Below are 19,608 nucleotides of genomic sequence, written 5' to 3' on the forward strand. Positions count from 1 at the left end.
GATCAAAAGTTGTTTGTCACGAGAATTTGAAATGAAGGATCTTGGAGAATTTCATTATTGTTTAGCCTTGAAGTTTGGAGAGATAATGGTAGAACTTTGGTCACACAAAGTAAATACACACAGGAATTAATCAAGAGATTCAACATGAATGGATGTAAAGCAGTATCTACACCATTGGAACAGAATGTTAAACTCAATAGTGATGATGAAACAAAAGAAGTGAATGGCACATTATATAGACAATTGGTGGGAAGTTTGAATTACTTAAATACAACTAAGCCAGATATTGCATATTCAGTTAGCATACTTAGTCAGTTTATGGCTAAGCCACATGAAAGTCACTGGGAAGCAGCAAAGAGAGTCCTTCAATATTGGAAGGAGACTGAAAATTTTGTTATTGAGTATAATAAGGTTTTGAATGTTGAGTTGACAGGTTATTCAGATTCTGATTGGGCAGGAGATCCAGATGACAAGAAGTCCACCTCTAGTTATGCATTCAGTATTGGACCTGGTATTGTGTCATGGAGCAGCAAGAAACAACCAATCGTTTCTTTGAATTCCACCGAAGGTAAGTACAAGGCCTTATAAAGTGCAACCTATGAAGCCATTTGGCTAAGAAGAATTCTTGAAGACAAGGGAGAAAAACAAGGACCAACAATCATCAAGTGTGACAACCAAAGATCTATCAAACTGGTGAACAACCTAGTCTACCATGCAAGATCAAAAAACATAGAGGCAACATCATTTTGGATGAGAAAAAATGCAACAAAAGGAAATTACTTTGATCTATTGTAATACAAATGACAATGTGGCAGACATCTTTACTAAGCCTTTAGGAAAAGATAAGTTTATGTTATGTAGAGACAAGTTAGGTGTGGTAAATAATTCATTTCTCCATTAAGGGGACTTGGAGATAATAGAGAAATGAATGTTCTATATTTGTGTGAGATCTGAAGTGTTGTTCTAGAAGTTGTTGTTTTCCTATGTAAGTGAGTTGTAGCTGAGTTTGGGTCTTCATCCTCCATGTTGTTATGTTTATCGAGTCAATTAATCCCATCACTATATAATGAGACACAATGTCATGTATTTGGTGTGAGCAGGCCCAACCCTGAATTGATATAAAACTCATTTTATCAATTCTCGATGATCTTTATTTCTTCAAGTACTCACCCATTACTTCTACAGTAGAGGGTACTCTGCTTTTCTGTTTGAAGTAAAGGAGGGCAAGGACCTAATATATGGCTCCTATTTCTTCGGCAGCAGAGAAATGTACTTTTGAACAGATGGACTCCTGACTTCAATCCAAAGCTAGGTGCCTCTTGTATTCTTCCAGTGTGGGTCCATGTGTCACACTTTCCTGTTCACTATTGGAATGAAGATTCACTTAGGAATATTGGTAATGCCTTGGGGAAATACATGGACAAATATGAACCCAAGGATGGGATGTCACTTATGCCAGGATCTGCATTGAGGTTGATCTAGAGAAAAGACTGCTAAAAGTGAGATTCCTTACCTTAGATAATTGGAAACATGTCCAAAAACTGGATTATAAACAACTACCCTCCAAATGCAAAAATCGCCATGAGTTTGGACACATTGCAAAGGACTACATGATAGATATCCCTCAATCTCAAGTAGTTCATAGTAAGGAAGAATAGTGGAAAGTGGTTAAAAATGAGTTCAAAGCAGCATATCAACTCAAATTCATCGTACTTAGCTCCTTCATCTTCATCCCAAATGGCACCTGATGACCCAAAACAAGCCATAATCAACAATCAAGTTGGTTTGGCAATGCGAAACCCCACCCCCAAAGCGCTAATCCAAGGAAGTTCAATTTTATCTCCAAGATGCAACCCTCAAAAAGACAAAATGCTATCATCAGCAAACAAGCTTGACATTCTTTTCAGGAAGAATCGATATTGTTTGTGGCAGTAGTTACCCGCTCAATCAAGTCACCCTCATCTCTTTTTCCACCCAAAACATCCATATTTTAAGATTCTCAAACTAACCTTTCTTTGTCAGCCTACAAAGACCTTTTTTCAAATCAACAAGAAGATATTGATCCTATCTCAAACAAACCTCAACCTTCCTCCAACATCTTGACAAGGAAGAAAGCTCAATATCAAATGGAGGAGGATATGGAGGAGGCGATAGATGAGAGGCAACCCAAAAAAGCACGTAAAAAGCTGACAAAAATAATAATAAAAAAAGGAAGAAGCAGCGAAGGAGAAAGTTTTGGGTATCTAAACAACCATAGAAAAATTGTTGCAATTGGATCTCAAAGTATTGAAAATCCAAGTTCCATTGCTCCTCCAATCCCCATAGACGCCCTAATGTTAAATAATTGATATCGTCTCTTGGAATATCAGACATGTGGATAGCCAGTTTAAAGAGGAAAACATGAGAGACTTAATAAATTCTTAAAAGCCAGTTATCCCCCTCAAGTCGACCAAGCTAGAGGCAATGGAAATGCTTAATCTCCACAAAACATAGTGGAAAAGGTGTCAAGGTATTGCAATAAGTTCAAAAGCAGCATCAAGAGGTATCTATACTCTTTGGAATCTTCTCATCAAACGCAAAATTGGGCCCTAAGATGTCTTGTGCATCAAAGCTCAAGTATCGGATATCATATTTTTAATGTATATATTTGTTTTTTATAAGTGAAAAAAAAATACTATTGGCATTCTCTGCAAGCTTTAAAAAAGACTTTGAAGTAACAAAGAACAACATTGTGGCCGGGGACGTCAATGTGGTTTTGAATAGTAAAGGAAAAAGCAGTAATGGCATAGTCAAGGACCCTTACAAAGAAAATATGAAGGATCTCATGATGTATTGGGATTCAGTAGATGTCAAACCTGCGAAAGGAAAATATACTTCGTCAAATAGAAAAACTAGACTAGGTCATAGTGCTACTGGACTAGATCATTTCCTCATTCTGTGCAACCTTATGTTATGCAACTACATCGTAACATCCAGGATCATTCCAATGGTTGTCTCTAATCATAAGCCAACTTTTCTTCAGTTCCACCACTCCCAAGATTTTAGGCCTCTTCTATTCAGTTTCTATCCCCTTTGGCTTGAAAAATCCACAGTTATGGATATTATTTTGGAGGAATGGGGGAAGTTGGTTATAGGATCACCCACCTTTTTTGGACACAGAAATTAAAAGCAATCAAGAAATCCCTCAAGAAATAGGCAAAGATCTCATATGTACCTCCAAAGAACGAAAATTTATTAATTTAGTCTCAGCTTGAAGATCTCCATTTGAGAATGGAATAGGAAGGCATCACAATACATCATCGTGTATAGGAGAGAGCACTTTGCAGTAAGCTTCAGAAAGTCTCCAAATTAGGGGAAGTGATGTAGCATCTACATCCAAGAGTCTATGGCTGCAGTCCGAAGACAAGAATGCTTCCTTCCATCAGCAAGCCAAAGATAGAGTTCAAAAATATAACATTAAAGAAATATCATTAGAGGATGGCGCAAACTTGAGAGACTTCCCAACAATCAAGGAGGCCACCAAAAAGCATTTTGAAGCCTTGTACACAAAACAAGAAGTTGATCATGTCTCTACTACTTTTACGCTTTAAAATATCCCTCATTTGATTTCTAAAGCTAGGAACGAGGAATTGGAAAAAGAATAATATGAAAACCCCATCAGGTAGCAAGTTGGCATATCTCATAGCTAGAATCAAAAAGACGTTCTACAGTTCGAGAATAGCAAGTTTTCTCATGTTCTAAGGGGCCTAATTTGGCATGCAAACATCCTTGCCAACGAGTTCTCAAGACTAAGCAAAGGAATTATAGAGAAAAGAGGGGAAATTTTCTTCCAAACTATCCCCTAGAATCATGATTTATGTCAATATTTGCATGTTGCCACATTCCAAGCATTTTAAGATATGTATGTCATTTCACCAAAGAAGCCATATATTATATAGCCAAAGGTGAGAAGTAATGTGCATTACCCTCATGATATCCCAATGCATGCCACCCTTAATGCATTGCTGACGTTTTGAAGCATTGAAAGTCTTAATGCAATAGGAAGATGTGATTATGGCTTTTGAAAAAGGCACTAAAGCAACGTCCAGCGATGATCTTTGGTGGCTATCTCCTATGTCTTTGCCGGATTTTCAGCCAAGCCTTTTCAACAAAGCTCTATTAGTGTATTCAATTGTTGGTCAAGTTATTTTGGGGAGGAACCTTGTGGTTCTAAGCTCAGTTCAGCACATTGCATTGGCTCTAGTCTAGAGCTCTCCATATGCTTTGGGAATTTTTTTCTTGTTTTTCAACATTGGTAGCAAGTGGTTTGGGTATCTCAATCTTTTGATTTCGAATAGTCTTCTTCTGTGGGTGGTTTTGAATTCTCAATTTTGCGTTTTGAACAAGTATGTGGGCAATATTGGCTATCTTCAAAGTTGGACATCAAATTGGCAGATAGAGAATACTTTGGGCTTGTCTTTTCCTCAAGCCTAAAAAAGATTGGTTAATTTCTATATGTTTGATAGCTCCAAGTTTTCCTCTTTGATGTTTGTTGTGTATACTTTGTTTGGGAATTTGTGGGAGCTTTGGGTTATGAATTACCCTAGGAGAGATGGAAATCGTCAAAGGGAAATTCCAAAAGTGCACAACGTTTTTCACAAGCATGAAGAATCAGTCAATAGCAACAAGATGTCCATATTCTCGGTAAAAACTAACGTCCATGGAAATGAGCACCAATGCATTTCTTAAATTGCAGTGATTATGGACACCCTCCTACAGCAAAAAGGGCAATTTTAGGTCCTGGAAGAAAAATGTTCAATGCCAACGAATATGGTTTGTAATCTTAATAAGGGCTCTCAATTTGTTGCTTCTAATTGAAGACATCAACTTGGGCAATTAAGAACCACAACCTACTAATATTGGTCAAGATGATAGGGGTGGCAAGTGCAGAAGTGGGCGATCCTCATTGATCCCAAAGAAGAGAATTGTCATGTGCTTGGGATTGAGGACTTCATCCAACAACCAAGCATAAGCATATGCATTACTCTAGGGGTTGAGGTTAGCAATGGAAGCACAATTTGAATCGTTACTAGTAGTGGAAAAACCTAGCATAATCATCAAATTGATGCAAAAGAAAGTCCTTCCAGTTGATTATAAACTTGCCTTTATCTTGGTTATAATAATCAAGTTGATTTATTAGCCAATAAGGCAATAAGACTAAAATTGGGGGAGATTTGGGTTAATTGTCAATTAACCATTCATGCCATACCCCAACCACTGCTTGGTAATTAATGACAAGTAACAGAGATTTACTATGCCACATGTCTTTCACATGTCAATCCTTTCCCCAAGGCAAGACAATAAACTCAACGAGACCCAAGGCTCCCTCACACATGTTTAAGCTATGGGGGATGTCAAAATTTCAATGTAGAGGTTTAATTTACACCCAACGAGGTGGCATAATGGAACATAGGCCCTCTATGTGGTGGAAAGATCGTGGGAATCTCTATCTAGTCAGCCTCCACTTGGAATTCGCTCTGGTTTCCAGGTTGGGATCAATCTTCATGTGACTATATTTTCTCTATGTTTGTTGCATTTAGTTGGTTTCCAGGAGTCAATTGTTACAACACTAGGCAATTCTCACCTCTGTTGGTCTGGAATCACTATTGTTAATTTTTGGAATCATGTATTAGGTGCTCAATTCACAAGTCCTTGTTGACTTTTCTACAAGATGCATAGTAGAAACCAATTTTCTGATCTGATAATCACTACATAATGATCTTTAACTATTTATCTTATGCCACTGATATCATTGAACAATTATACACAGAAAATCTCAACAGTCAATGCAGCGAAAACAGTTAGATCATAAAAAGACAGCCACACACAATAGAGACAACAAGTTTACCCTGAGAAACCCAAACATGGTAGAAAACCCAGCAACTTTCTTCTACGAGAAATTATTCTTCAGCAAGGTTTACAATTCCAAAATTGTCTACAAATCTGTCCCGAAATCCAAGTCTAAATACCAGTCAAACCTGGTCAAAATTCCAGCCACTCAACACTGGTCAAACCAGCCAAAGATACAGAAGCCAACACTGATCAACAGTCAAAAATTCAGCCTGTAGTCAAGCTCAGACATGCAGTCAAAGGTCTGCAGTCAGATCCATACCGTGGTCAATGGTCAACTTGGTCAAACTTCAAACTCGATCAAATCTCATGAAATTCGGTCTCTTTCTGCTCCCATGTACAGCTGCTTAGAAGAGAAGATGAGTTGATTGAATGGTCAAATGAAGATGTCACATTGTGTATATATACTTGTCAAATGGGGTGAATTTTGACCAAGGGACACACCCTTTCATGGTGGGGCTGACTTGTCCCTTTTGAGCCTACATGTATCCCAAAAAATAGAATTTTAATTTTCATAATTCTTCTAGGGCGACTTAAGAGAGTGCTTGGCATGTGGGAATACCTCCTGATGCTACACAAAAAATCACCAGTCCTAAGCTTCAGAACCTAGTTGCATTTCTGTTCTGTTTGTCTAGTTGCAGGTGTTGTTATTTTGAGCAACAGTTGGGTATTAGGAGCATTTCTTATTTTGAGCAACAGTTGGGTATTAGGAGCATTTCTCTGAGTGTTGTGTTGGCTTTCACCAAGAATTTAGGTTCAAGATTGTGGACCCGTCAAATTGCAACTGTTCAGATTTCTTGAGTCTTCTTTATTTGTTTTGTACCATGGACCATTGTGATTTGCAAGAAATTAGGAGAATTCTCAAGGCACATGAAGAAATAATTCAAGAAAACAGAAGATCCATCTTCTCTCTCACTTTGAAATTTCATGATTACGAACAGCAATGTATCTCTCAAATTGCATCTATTATGAGTACCCTGGTTCAGGTTAAGCACCAACTTGCTATTCTTGAGGCAGAATGTAATATGATAAAGAACCTGGTGGAGAATTTGCATAAGATGCTCAGTCCAGCGTGTCTAATCAGTGCCTGTCTGGTCAAGGGGAACAAATGGAGGAGCCTATAGTGAACCAGCTCGAAAACATGTTGATCAGAGAACAGGAACCAGTGCCTACCTGGAAGAGGCAACAAGCTGTCATATTTTTCACTAGTTTATGTTTCTAAGGTTATTGGTATTTTAGGTATATTTTATAGAATATATTGCACCAGTAGGAACTGGAAAATTTTGCCAGTAGATATATCTAAACTCAGTATTTTGATTTGAACCTGTGCACCCAGTTTAAACTTGAAAACATTATGTATGTTTTATTAGTGCTGTTTAGCTATGTTTGATAATATAAGTTACCCAGTTTATGTGTTATATATATAGCAGTCAAGATGACATGCACAGCAAGCAAGTCATTCATTAGTATCAGGTTTTCTGATTTTAGGTGTCTTTTTTAGAGTTTATACCAGTAGAAACATTTTTAAATCCTCTGTGAAGGATGATATAGACGCTGTACTTGACACCCATTGCATGATGGTTATGATGGTTTTTGTTTCAAGAGACAGCATGTTTTTTTGTATTACTATGCTGACCAGCTTGGCTGCACCATATTTTTAATACCAATACTATCCATTTCTGTTTTTTAAGAATGGTAAACCTACCCGCTTGCTCTCATCCATATCTGCTTTGTTGCCAACCAATATTTTATTCACATTGTCAGCAGCATGTTGCTCAATATTCCTGATCCAGTTGCGAATGTCTTGAGGGTCACAAGAGTTAAAGAACACAACCTAGAAAAGAATGAAATGAATCTTTTTTACTTTCATAATGCCCTTTCATATCATTCACCACGATGAAGAAGCACAAGACAGAAAAAGAACCCTGCATCTGTCAAAAAGCAGTCATAGAAACGAATTATTGTTCTATTTAGGGCTGTCAATAAACCAAAAATGAAAGTAATTAATCTATTTGTTTCATGAGTTACTCTACAAAAATTGTCAGATATGGTAGTTGTGAAACAACACTACAAAAATAACGTAGTATAACATTACAGAAGTTCACACTAGTTTCAGACCATTATACAATTTGCAAGACTTCCTCAAAACTATTTCAAGTGGTTTACCAACAATTTACTCAAATTATTTCATCTAAATAGCCTAATTAATCAAATCTGTCTGACTTTAGACCATCCAGAAAAGCTGCATGGATACACGATCTGTGGATAACCCAAGGAACCCAGTTTCATCCAGGTTCTTCCCACTCAGAAAACTGGTGAGTTCCCCCAAAATATGTATCCAAACCGCAAAAGTTCTCCGAGATTTCAACAGGGCATGATTTTCACATGGGAAAAAAATAAAGGAAAAAAAGCTTAAGACTCAAAAAAAATGGTGGGCCCCTCCCCAAAAGCCTAAACACCTAACTTCCCAACCACTCATAAATTTAAAAGCACAAAAACGCACTTTATTTTTTCCATTTAATTTTCAGATTGAAGCAAGAAACAGTCCATGAATGTCATTGATAATAGATCTGTATTATTCTTTTTCATTTGCAACTTGAAACTGTACTATATCAATTTTATATGTGAATGATGAATTTTATCTGAAAATAATCTTATGAACATTGCTGATTTACAGAAATTCCAGTTCTGTTTTTCCATACACATACACACCCCACTGACAAATCCCTGGCCCCTGTTCCAAAAAGTGCCATCCCAGTCACTGCAGCTGTACCCAAACCCACATACCCTGGCAACTTATTTCATATCAATCCTACCATCTGAAAGATCATATAGAGCTTCAATAAAAATAACAACAACCAATGACCATTCAAAATTTCATTGACATGTCTCCAGCAAGATATCAATCTCGTCCATGACCCAAAATAAGAAAGAAATCTAATTGATCACCCAGATATAATAAATGTTCTCCAGGTATGAGCTGTGCATTTCTTGTCAAATGTGTCAACATACATAAATGCCGTCGGGAAAAACACAATTCGGGTCTGAACTTTACCTCGAGTCCACAGTGAAAACTGCAGGAATGGAATAAAGCAAAGCCCAAATTTGGATGAATCGTAAGCAATCCAATTAATTTAGTTAATATCAAATTTTCCTATAATTTGTTGTAATATTCAACATTACAAAGTCTTCAAAAGCACCATTCAAAACCGTTTGCGTTCTCCTAGGAAAATCCAAATCAGCTTAAATCCAGGCCAGAGACAAAAAGGTACTGTCCTGACAATGTGAAGTTTCACAACTCTCAACTTCGGATCGCTCAGTAAAGCAATCCATACATTTTCATGACCAAAGGCAGGTGTATAAACTGTACTAAAGACTTTCCTATTTTGAATCAGATCATAATTGTGCCAGACACATACTGAAATCAGCAAATAAATGATGATGTTTGATGTCCAAGTACAAACACATGGGTAACAAACAAGTTTACAGCACAATCACTTGCAAATTGCAAATGTGTATGAAACAACGAATATTGTGGCACAGTCACTTCGACCCAGAGAAAGGTGCTCTTAGATTGTGTCCATTGCAAGGTATTTTCGGCTTTTGCCATAGATATGCTCCAAATCACTCTGTTGAAAGTACACAGTTGTGGCTTTGGAGGAATGAAAATCTCTCACCAGGTAATTGGTTCTTGGAGACTTTAATATGGTAAAATGAGAAGGTGAAAGAAATGGAGGCACCTTCACAAGTTAGAAGCTCCTAAAAGGCAGACTTGGAATACTTGCAGACAGTCTGTTCACCTAACAGATCTAAACTGGAGTCAAAAGCATAAAGATCCAGCCTAATAGTTCATTCAGCCAAAGAATGGGGAGAGGTGAGGATCTTAGCGAGGCTGGACAGTTTTTGGAGTAATATTGATGACTTCACCTTCTCCAGCAAGTCAGTGTACTTTGGTGGCAAGTTTGAATCATCTTCCTATTTGCACAAACATGTTCATAGGACAGGATTAGAGCCAAGAAATAAGCATCATCTAGTTTAAAGTTTCCCAACTAGAATCCCGAGTACAGGAAAATCATTCAGAAAGTTTTTAAAATTTATCATCTTAGACCAAGACTTGATTAAACCAGACTCAATAAGGAAAAATAAGTTCTTTATGACATCAATGTTTATGTGTTGGAAAGACCAACCATAGTGTCCTCTATACGAGGTTTGATTTAGTTAAAGTTTATCATGGTGTGGAGTATCCCTCCTATGGTCAGAGCCCATGGCTTTGCACCCTATTAATGACCGTCCAAACATTCTTCTAATGCTTTATGCGACACAGAATTTCTTAACACTTTTAAGCAGCGGAATAAACACATACAAAAACACAGTGACACAATTTACACAACAATTTTTCTTGGGAAACCCAACTGGGAAATCCCTCCTCTTTGCTATAGCATTTTATTGATAAAACTTTAAGTAATGAAATCTCTTACAAGGCAATCTGAGAACAACCTTGTTTTCTAATGTACTAGCTTAAACCCCCGGCAAAACACTTGATTCCAGCTCTTCAACCTTGCGCACCAATAGCCCTATTTCCTAGCGCACTAGGGCCTAAATCTGTGCGCACAAAAACTCCTATTTTGTAGCGCAGCAGGTCCCTATTTCTGTGCACACCAGGTCTCCTATTATATAGGACACAGCTCCTAAATCTGTGCGCAAATCAGCTCAATAACCTGTGTGATCTTGCTCCTCAAGCCCATGGACACCACAAGCAAAGAGGTGTCTCTCTCACCAACTTGTGAGGCTTGCTTTGTCTCACAACCTTGTGCACAAAACAATGATGAATACATGTCCTCCTTTTATAGATTTGATCCATGCTAAAATTGGCAGGTCACAAATTTAGAACTCGTGGTTAACAAGTTAACTAAGTCGAACTGATTCTTCTCTCTCCAATCATAACTTGGAGTTACAACTTGTGTTTCCTTCAATCAAGGACTGACGCTCCACTCATCCTATTCTAAATTTATAACTGCCACTCAATCTGTAGTCAAAATGAAGAAGATCCACATAACTAGTCCTCAAACACTACCTATTAATTCACCATCTCCACGAACTCACCCATGGTCAAAGGAAAGACAAACTCGGTCTTTCTAGCTAAGGCATGAGCCAGAGAAGACCTTCCACTCGCTACAATTTTCAACACTCCCTCTTAGCAAGGAAGGTACTTCTAGAAGAATCTTGTCCACCTGGATCTGTCTTCAACACTACCACATTCTCTGTTGTTGCAGTTGCTCCCACTGAACTAGAAGAATTCCCTGGTTCTTGCTACGGAATATGATCTGAAGACCTGTTCTTTCCACCATGCTCTGCGAGTCTATCACCTCAGTGATAAGTGCCATGTACCCCATGTATCTTGATGGTTGCTTCTTCTGGTTGAAGGTGATATTGAAAGATCCAACTCTCTCCTAATCCCCCTTGAACAACTCTTCTGCCCACTTCGCTCGAACTCTCCCTATATTGGGAGTCATTGGCTGAATGGCTGCCTCCACTCGCCCTAGGCTAAGCCCCTCATCATCCCGTTGGTCGATCCAACTGCCAACTAGCCAAGACTCAAACTAAGATATTGGTTGAGACTCAATCTTGAGAGCTCTATCCCACTCTCGCTCAACCATCACTTTTCCACTTTGTGCACTTCCTGCCTTGCTGCTCAAGGTTGCGCTTGTCTCAACTTGTAGCATGTACAGGTTCTTCTTCCTTACACCTATCTGCTTCTTACATCCAAAAGCTAAGTGTTGGAGGTAACCCTTACCTCTACTAAAGATGACATCATAACCCTTGTCCTCAAGGGTAGCTACCGAAACAAGATTTTGCTTCAGGCCTGGAACATACAGGACATCTCTGAGATGAAGAGGATTACCTGACTCCCTCTGAAAACTGATAGTACCAACTCCTCTAGTTGCATACATACCATCATCTCCTAGCTTGATCTGAAACTGCATGTCCTTCTCCTTCAGGTGGCTGAAATACTTCTTGTTCCCAGTCATGTGGAAGGACGCTCTTGAATCAATATACCAAACATTATTGTCTATTGAGCTTGCAATGCAAGCAATCAATGAGAAATCTTTCCCGAACAAGGTAAAAATGCATCTACATCCGTTGATGCAACTACATGATCCTTCCTAAACTCCTTCCGATTAGGACACTTAGTGGCATAGTGCCCAAATTCATGGCAATGGAAGCACTTGATCTTGCTTAGATCCTTCTTCTTCTTCTCGCCCTTCTGACTAGACTCGACCTCTCCTTGGCCCTTCTTTCCCTTGGTTTTGTTGTCTTTGCCTACCATGGCAAAGTTCTCCTCATCCTCTGTCTTCATTGATCTACCATTTCTCGTCCCTTTCCAGATTTCCTCTTGAACGCAATCACTCTAAAACCTTTCCTAGCGGAGAAAATTTCTCTGCCAATCACTGCATCCTAGAAGCCATACCAAGACTTATGGAGTCCTAGAAGCACAAGACTCGCAAGGTCTTTTCCCGCTATTGTCTCGCCCACACCACCTAGCTCATCTCGAATCTGAATGAACTTTGAAAGATATGTAACGATGGGCTCATCTTTGCTCATCCGGATACTTCTTAGCTTCTCTTTGAGAGCAAGCTTCTCGACATCACTGGAACACTGATACAAGTCTAAGATGGCTTTAAACATCTCAAACGTTGTCTTCTTCTCATGGAGATGAGGAATAATATGGTCTTTGACCCCCTCTAGAATGATCCTCCTCGCATTGGTGTCATTCTTAGTATACCTGGCCAACCGTTGGGGATCTTGAGGTGGCACTATAGCCTGCTTGATAAACTCTCCCACCCCATTATCTTCCAACATTACTATGATTCGTTCCTTCCATGCACATAAATTTGAGGCTCCCTCTAAACTGTGAACTGACCTTAGTCCTAGGAATGCCATCCTGCTATCCAACGAATTACTCTTCAAAAACCACAAACTGATCTTTATTCTTCACAAACTGATCTCTATTCTTCACAAACTGATCTTTGTGTGCTAGTCTTTATGCTAATCTCTACTCTGATACCATGTTAATTTTCCACAAAAATTCTACAACTGCTTAGATGAACAATCTGAAACTAACTTTCTTTCAACAAGACACAGAATTTCTTAACACTTATAAGCAACGAAATAAACATAGAGATAAAAACAGAGTCACACAATTTACACAATAATTTTTCTTGGGAAACCCAACTGGGAAAACCCTCTTCTTTGTTGTAGTATTTTATTGATAAAACTTGAGCAATGAAATCTCTTACAAGGCAATCTGAGAACAACCTTGTTCTCTGTTGTACTAGCTTAAACTCCCTGCAAAACACTTGATTCCAGCTCCTAAAACTTGCACACCAACAACCCTATTTCCTAGCACACTAGGGCCTAAATCTATACGCACAAAACTCTTATTTTGTAGCGCATCAAGTCCCTATTTTTTTGCGCACCATGTCTCCTATTATATAGGACGCAACTCCTAAATCTGTGCGCAAATCAGCTCAATAACCTGTGCATTCTTGCTCCTCAAGCCCACGCACACCACAAGCAAAGAGGTCTCTCTCTCACTAACTCATGAGGCTTGCTTTGTCTCACAACCTTGTGCACAAAACAATGATGAATACATGTGCCTTCATCCTCCTTTTATTGATTTGATCCATGCTAAAATTGGCAGGTCACAAATTTAGAACTTGTGGTTAACAAGTTAACTGAGTCGAATTAGTTCTTCTCTCTCCAATCATAACTTGGAGTCACAACTTGTGTTTCCTTCAATCAAGGACTGAAGCTCCATTCATCCTATTCTAAATTTATAACTGCCACTCGATCTGTAGTCAAACTGAAGAAGCTCCACATAATTAGTCCTCCAACACTACGCATGAATTCATCGTCTCCACGAATTCATACATGGGCAAAGGGAAGACAAACTCGGTTTTTCTAGCTCAGGCACAAGTTAGAGAAGACCTTCCACTCGCTACAATTTTCAACAAATATTAACTCATATGCACCTAAAAACAGTGTTTCTAGCCTGCTAATGAAAATCGATTTGGAAAGATCATTCTTCAAGGCCCGCCTTATTCTCCTCATGAATTATATATTTAACTGCACTTAATTATAAAATCCATATCAATGAAAGACAACTTTCTAGTTTAGCCTCAAGGTCGTGTCAAAGGAATACAATTTTTGACAAGATACCATAATGATTAATGCACATCACAAATGTTTTTTCGTAACAATTATAAAAAAGCAGGGTCATGTGCTTCAAAGTATGGAATCCATTAATAAACTTTTTGGTTCAAAATTCAATTTGGAAAATGCATTACAAGTAGCAAAGAAAAGTTGGAGTGCACAAATTGCTTTGGGAAGTCTTGGACTCTACCAACAACACTTTCAAATTAATAAGCACTATTATCGTTGCAGCTAATATGCCTACTAATGTGGCCCATTATATGTCAATGAATACGCTTAATTCTTTAATTTAAAATTTTGTTGAAGGTTACCAAGAATCCCACTGACAAATGGATAACTTGTTGCTTACTAAGATAAAGGTGATTTGGTATTCTGGATCTCCCTTCATCTAGGCCAAGAGTTCAGACAGAATTTGCCCTAGGCAACCAAGAAAGCTTATATGCATGGTCTCAATTCCACTTCCACCATTGCCTGGGCACCTTCTGTCAGCTCTATTTAATACAGCTTCATTGATGTCACTTACCCTCGCTTTCAAATAGAGGAAACCACCATGCATAACTTTTGGCAATGCCCATATTTCCAGATGTTGGGGAAAATGTCCCTTTCTTACATTTGACATATAAGTTAAATATGGCATTTACCACATTTTAAAATTGGTCTATTAATTTACAAAATTGATCAACACGTTTGTAGACCTGAAATATTAATTCTATTTGGAAGGATAGACCACTTGGCTATATTAGGGGAACCTTATTGCACAATGGCTAACCAACTATAGGCATTTGAATTATGCCATATATTGCAAAGCCTCACCAGCTAAGAGCAATATGGAAATAAGTCAAGCTCATAAGCATATTCATTAGAGAGTATCAAAGCCACATAAAAAGTAGAGAGTATGGGCACTTCACCATGTAATATTACACTCAATTATCTTTTCAAAAGAATCCTATCCCTCTTATCTATGAGTCCAAACGTCCAGATGAAACATGTCCTGAGAAATCTAAACTCTAGCCAACCTCTTACCAATCATGTTGTCTCACTTGCTCCTGGAACTTTGTTGTTTAATGGTTTAATAAGGCAAGCCCCTATCCCTTATTCTAACCTATGCACTTGTCATTGATTAAATGTAATATGGTTGGTTCATCATGCAGTTTTGGTGGTATAATTAACCCATGTATCTAGGGGCATGGGTGGATTTTGGTATTATCTCCCTTTAGATGTTTTGCAAGTGAGCCAGAGAAAATCGCAAGCAAATGGACAACCTGCATGGTTTAAGTATGAAATTTCAAGTGCCTTCCCAAGATTCTCCTATGTGACAAAGCTAGGTTTGTTCTATGTCATCAACTACGTTATTAGTTCATTTCTCAAGGTGGTGACCCCAATGCACATTGATGATTCTGAAGGATCATGTGAGATTGTTTTGGTACAGGGTCATCATTTTTTTTATCCGCCATACACTTTCCACTCCTTTAGAGGATGGATATGCTCTTGATGGAATCGTGGAAGCGGCTATCATTATATCACCTCTACCTTTTGTGTCGTCGTCGTCTTTGTTAATTTTCCATAGGCCCTAAATCTGGTCTATGACTGGACCTAGCACATAACACACTAGGAACTCTTAACTAGCAACTTTGCACAGCGGAACAAATCAACAATGAAAGCAATAACAATACACAAGAATATTGGCCCAAAACATGTTTTATCAATCCTTCAATAAAAACAATCTTAGGGCTCCCGTACAAGGGATCATGCACCTTCAGAAAACCCTGATATAATTGCACAATAAAATACAATACACAGTCTTTCCTTTGACTGAACCTAGGGCTTGAAATCTATTCCATCATATCTTCAATCTGCCCAATAAAACAAAGACAAATTGATCAACTTACTTGTTGTCTGTTGTCCCTTTGCAAATAGCCTTTTCAGTCTTGTTGCCCACAAAAGATCATCTCCCTCTAATCTTTGTCCTGGTAGTCCTCTGCCTCCTAATTTGAGCTTGTACCTTCAGCTCAATATCCTTGGACTGTTGTTATCCTTGGCAACCAATCCTTCTACAGTCACGGCACATCTTGAACCAGTCCTCTTAACTATTTCAGCCCACGGATCGGAGTCTTGACTAGTCTCCTAGCCCTGCGGTCAGTTTAGATCACCTTCTCTACATATGGCCTTAGCACAAAGCTAATGCGACCCTCCTAAACACCTCGACGAACCTTCTTAAGACCTCGCCCCTCTAGATCTGCCTCTCAACTCATAGATCAAACCCTCGGCCCCAAACCAGCCTACCCTGGGCCCTCAGCCATCCTTCAACAACACTATCAGACCTCGGCCCTGCTACAAAGCCTCTACGGCCCACAAATTTGGGTTACTATAGCCCTTACCAAGCCTCTTTGTGCCCTTGGCTAAGCTCTGTTACACCACAAAGGCCCCTTCATCCCACCTACACTCAAATCGGAGGCTTTTAGGTCCTCCTCTGCTCAAACTCAGCCAGATCTCAGACACACTTCAGATCTGCTACAGCACAGTTTCGCTCCTCCTCAGATTTGATGCTACAACAGAGAATTCTTCCTTTTCTGGGACTCAATCCCCTTCATATCCTCGACCTGCTTCAAATCTCAACCAGATTTGATTCTTTGGCTGATCCTCGCCTGCTTCAGATCTGCTCCTCAGTATGCGTTAACAGCGGCACCTTGTGGCTCCTTTACTTGCCTCTGAATGGCCCTAACCAGGCCTTTTTACTGCAGAAGCCAACTTTGCCTACCTCATTAGTCTGGCCTCGGCCTTCTTCAACTCCTATCACCTGTAGAAAATTCAGTTATTCCTCATTACGGCATCAACCCTTGCCTACCAAACTTGGTCAGGCCTCCAACTCGCTCTCTTGTTGCAAATATCTCAAGCAGATCTCCCTTCACAAATAATCTCTTGTGATGTGTGAGTAAGCCTCTCCATTGGCCTCTATTTATGTTTCACTTTTAGGGTTTCTTAAGAAAACCCTAGATCCTTTAGGGTTTTAGCCCACTTATCCATATAATCTTAAATTAGGATTTTTTGCCAAAACGCTTAGGGATAGAACTCACAAATCAAGTAACCATGATCTGTGGGAGTACCTCCCAAGCTACAAAAATTAACACTCCCTCTTAGCAAGGGAGGTACCTCCACTCCACAAAAATATATCATCTACCCACACAGGAACACGATCCTCCTCTAGGACTACTCTCCACCATGCATCCTCAGCTGCCTCTTTCACAGAAGCATAACCTGCAATATGAATAATGCTCTCCTTGGAAGTGGCCATGCTACTCGAAGCTTCCTGCCTCTTCTTTTCCTAATAGGCCTTTAGGCCATTCCATGGCTCCTTGCCAACTATAGAAGACTCCTTCCTTCGCTCTAACGATGCGCTCTTCTCGGGTTACGGAATCTCCCTCTGACTCTGCAAACTCTCACTCGAACTCAACTCCCTCTAAGTCTCGGAAACCTTCTTCCCTTGATCTACAGGCTTTCCCTTCAACTTGTATATACCACTCTCCCTAACTAAAATAATTGCTCCTGTGGAGTTAGAGCCTCTGGGCTTAAGCATCACCTTTCTATCCTAGAACAATACTTCAAACCCCTTAGCCTCAATCATCGAGACAGACAACATGTTGCACTTGAGCTCTGATACCCATAGTACATCCTAGACTCATAGCAGCCCTCCTGACTCCATCTTGAATAGCACAACACCTAGCCCTCTATAATTTTTTAACTCTTCTCACCAACCTCCACATGCAATTTAGAGTCCAGTTCAATTAGAGTCTCAAATACATCCTGCAATCCTGTCATATGCCTTGATGCTTCGTTATCGATGAACCAAACACCCTCACCAATGGTGTTTTCTGTAAGATGAGGGATCAGAGCAAACTCCTCAACGAACCTTCTTGTGAAATCATCTTGTTCAATAGCAGCCATGCTAATTTACTTCTTCTCATTTCCTCCTTTCATCTTGCACATTCACTTACTTGCATAGTGACCAAGCTCACCGTAAGTTAAACACTTCACCTTACATAGATCTTTCTTCTTCTTGCCATCGAGGTTCCCTTTTCCCTTCCCCGGCTAACCAATGAGAGCAACATTCTTGTCAATAGTATTCTTCTTCTATTGAAGGTCCTTGTCCTGGAGTTCCTCTTGGATGAAATCATCCCATAGCTTGTTCCAATTAGGTAGCTTCTCTCAAGAGACTATACCTTTGATAAATGGCTTGCACTGATCTAAGAAGCCCTTCAAGGCAATCCTCACTAACTAAGTTCTAGAAAATCATCAGCAATGGCACTCAACTCATCACGGACTAGTTGAATCCTTGTAAGATACAAAGTCAAGTCTTTCCCTTTGTCATCCTAGTTTCCTTGAGCTTCTATCTCAATACCATCTTTCGATTCTCGCTCTTGTTCTGGAACAAGTCTTGAAGAGCCTTTTGCATCTCATATGACGTGGCCTTCCCTAAAAGATGAGGTATTAAGTGATCCTTGACTCCATCAGGGATGATCAACTTGGCCTTCACAGCTAACTTCTCATGCTTTGCCAAATCAGCTGGATTTGTTGGTTTAGCAATGCTCTTTTCAGCAAATTCCCAGATCTTGTTAACAGTCAGCACTAGCTTGATCCTTTCTTTCCATGGACAATAGTTGGACAAGCCATCCAACCAATCCTCGTACCTCAAGCCAGCAATCATCTTTGACATGTTGTTAATCCTTCAACAACAAATCAACCATCTCCCTCTTAGGCTACTCCCTGTGCATACTCTGATTCAATTGTCCCTTCAAAGTAGCTCTAATACAATGTTAATTTTCCATAAGCCCTAGATCTTGTCTATGATTATATTTAGCACATAAACACACTAGGAACTCTTAACTAGCAACTTTGTACAGCAGAACAAATCAGCAGTGAAATCAACAACATTACACAAGAATATTGGCCCAAAACAAGTTTTATTAGTCCTTCAATAAAACAATCTTAGGGCTCGCATACCAGGGATCATGACCCTTCAGAGAACCCTGATACCACTGCACAATAAAATACAATACACAATATATCCTTTGATTGAACCTAGGGCTTGAAATATATTCCATCAAATCTTCAATCTGCCCAATAAAACAAAGACAATCTGATCAACTTACATATTGTTTGTTGTCCCTTTGCAGATAGCCCTTTCAATCCTGTTGTCCACTGAAGATCAACTCCATTTGATATTTGTCCTAACATTCCACTACCTGCTAATCTCAGCTTGTACCTTCAACTCAAATCCTTGGATTATTGTTGTCCTTGGCAACCAATCCTTCTACAGTCACTGCACAGATTTAACCAGTCCTCTTAACTACTGCAACCCACAGATCTGAGTCTCCGCTAGGTCTCTTAGCCCTGCAGTCACCTTAGATCACCTTTTTCAATGACCTTAGCACAGAGCTGATGCGGCCCTCCTAGACACCTCGGTTGACCTCCTTAAGACCTTGGCCCTCTAGATCCACCTCTCATCTC

At 39.3% G+C, this 19,608-nt stretch overlaps 1 protein-coding gene across 1 annotated transcript in view; it reads right to left on the reverse strand.

The window, feature by feature from the left end:
• The window catches only part of LOC149151421 (ras-related protein RABE1c-like), a 95,285-nt gene that overhangs the window by 40,648 nt on the left and 35,029 nt on the right, over positions 1 to 19,608 (reverse strand). Inside the window, exon 5 of the mRNA XM_089440012.1 lies at positions 7,595 to 7,692. Within this exon, the coding sequence (XP_089296138.1) occupies positions 7,595 to 7,692 (98 nt within the window). The remainder of the gene's footprint in view (positions 1 to 7,594; positions 7,693 to 19,608) is intronic.

Source organism: Pinus tabuliformis, chromosome 9 (assembly GCF_031772625.1).
Source record: "Pinus tabuliformis cultivar Carrire ecotype Pingquan chromosome 9, CPIR1, whole genome shotgun sequence".
In the NCBI taxonomy this organism is placed as follows: Eukaryota; Viridiplantae; Streptophyta; class Pinopsida; order Pinales; family Pinaceae; genus Pinus; species Pinus tabuliformis.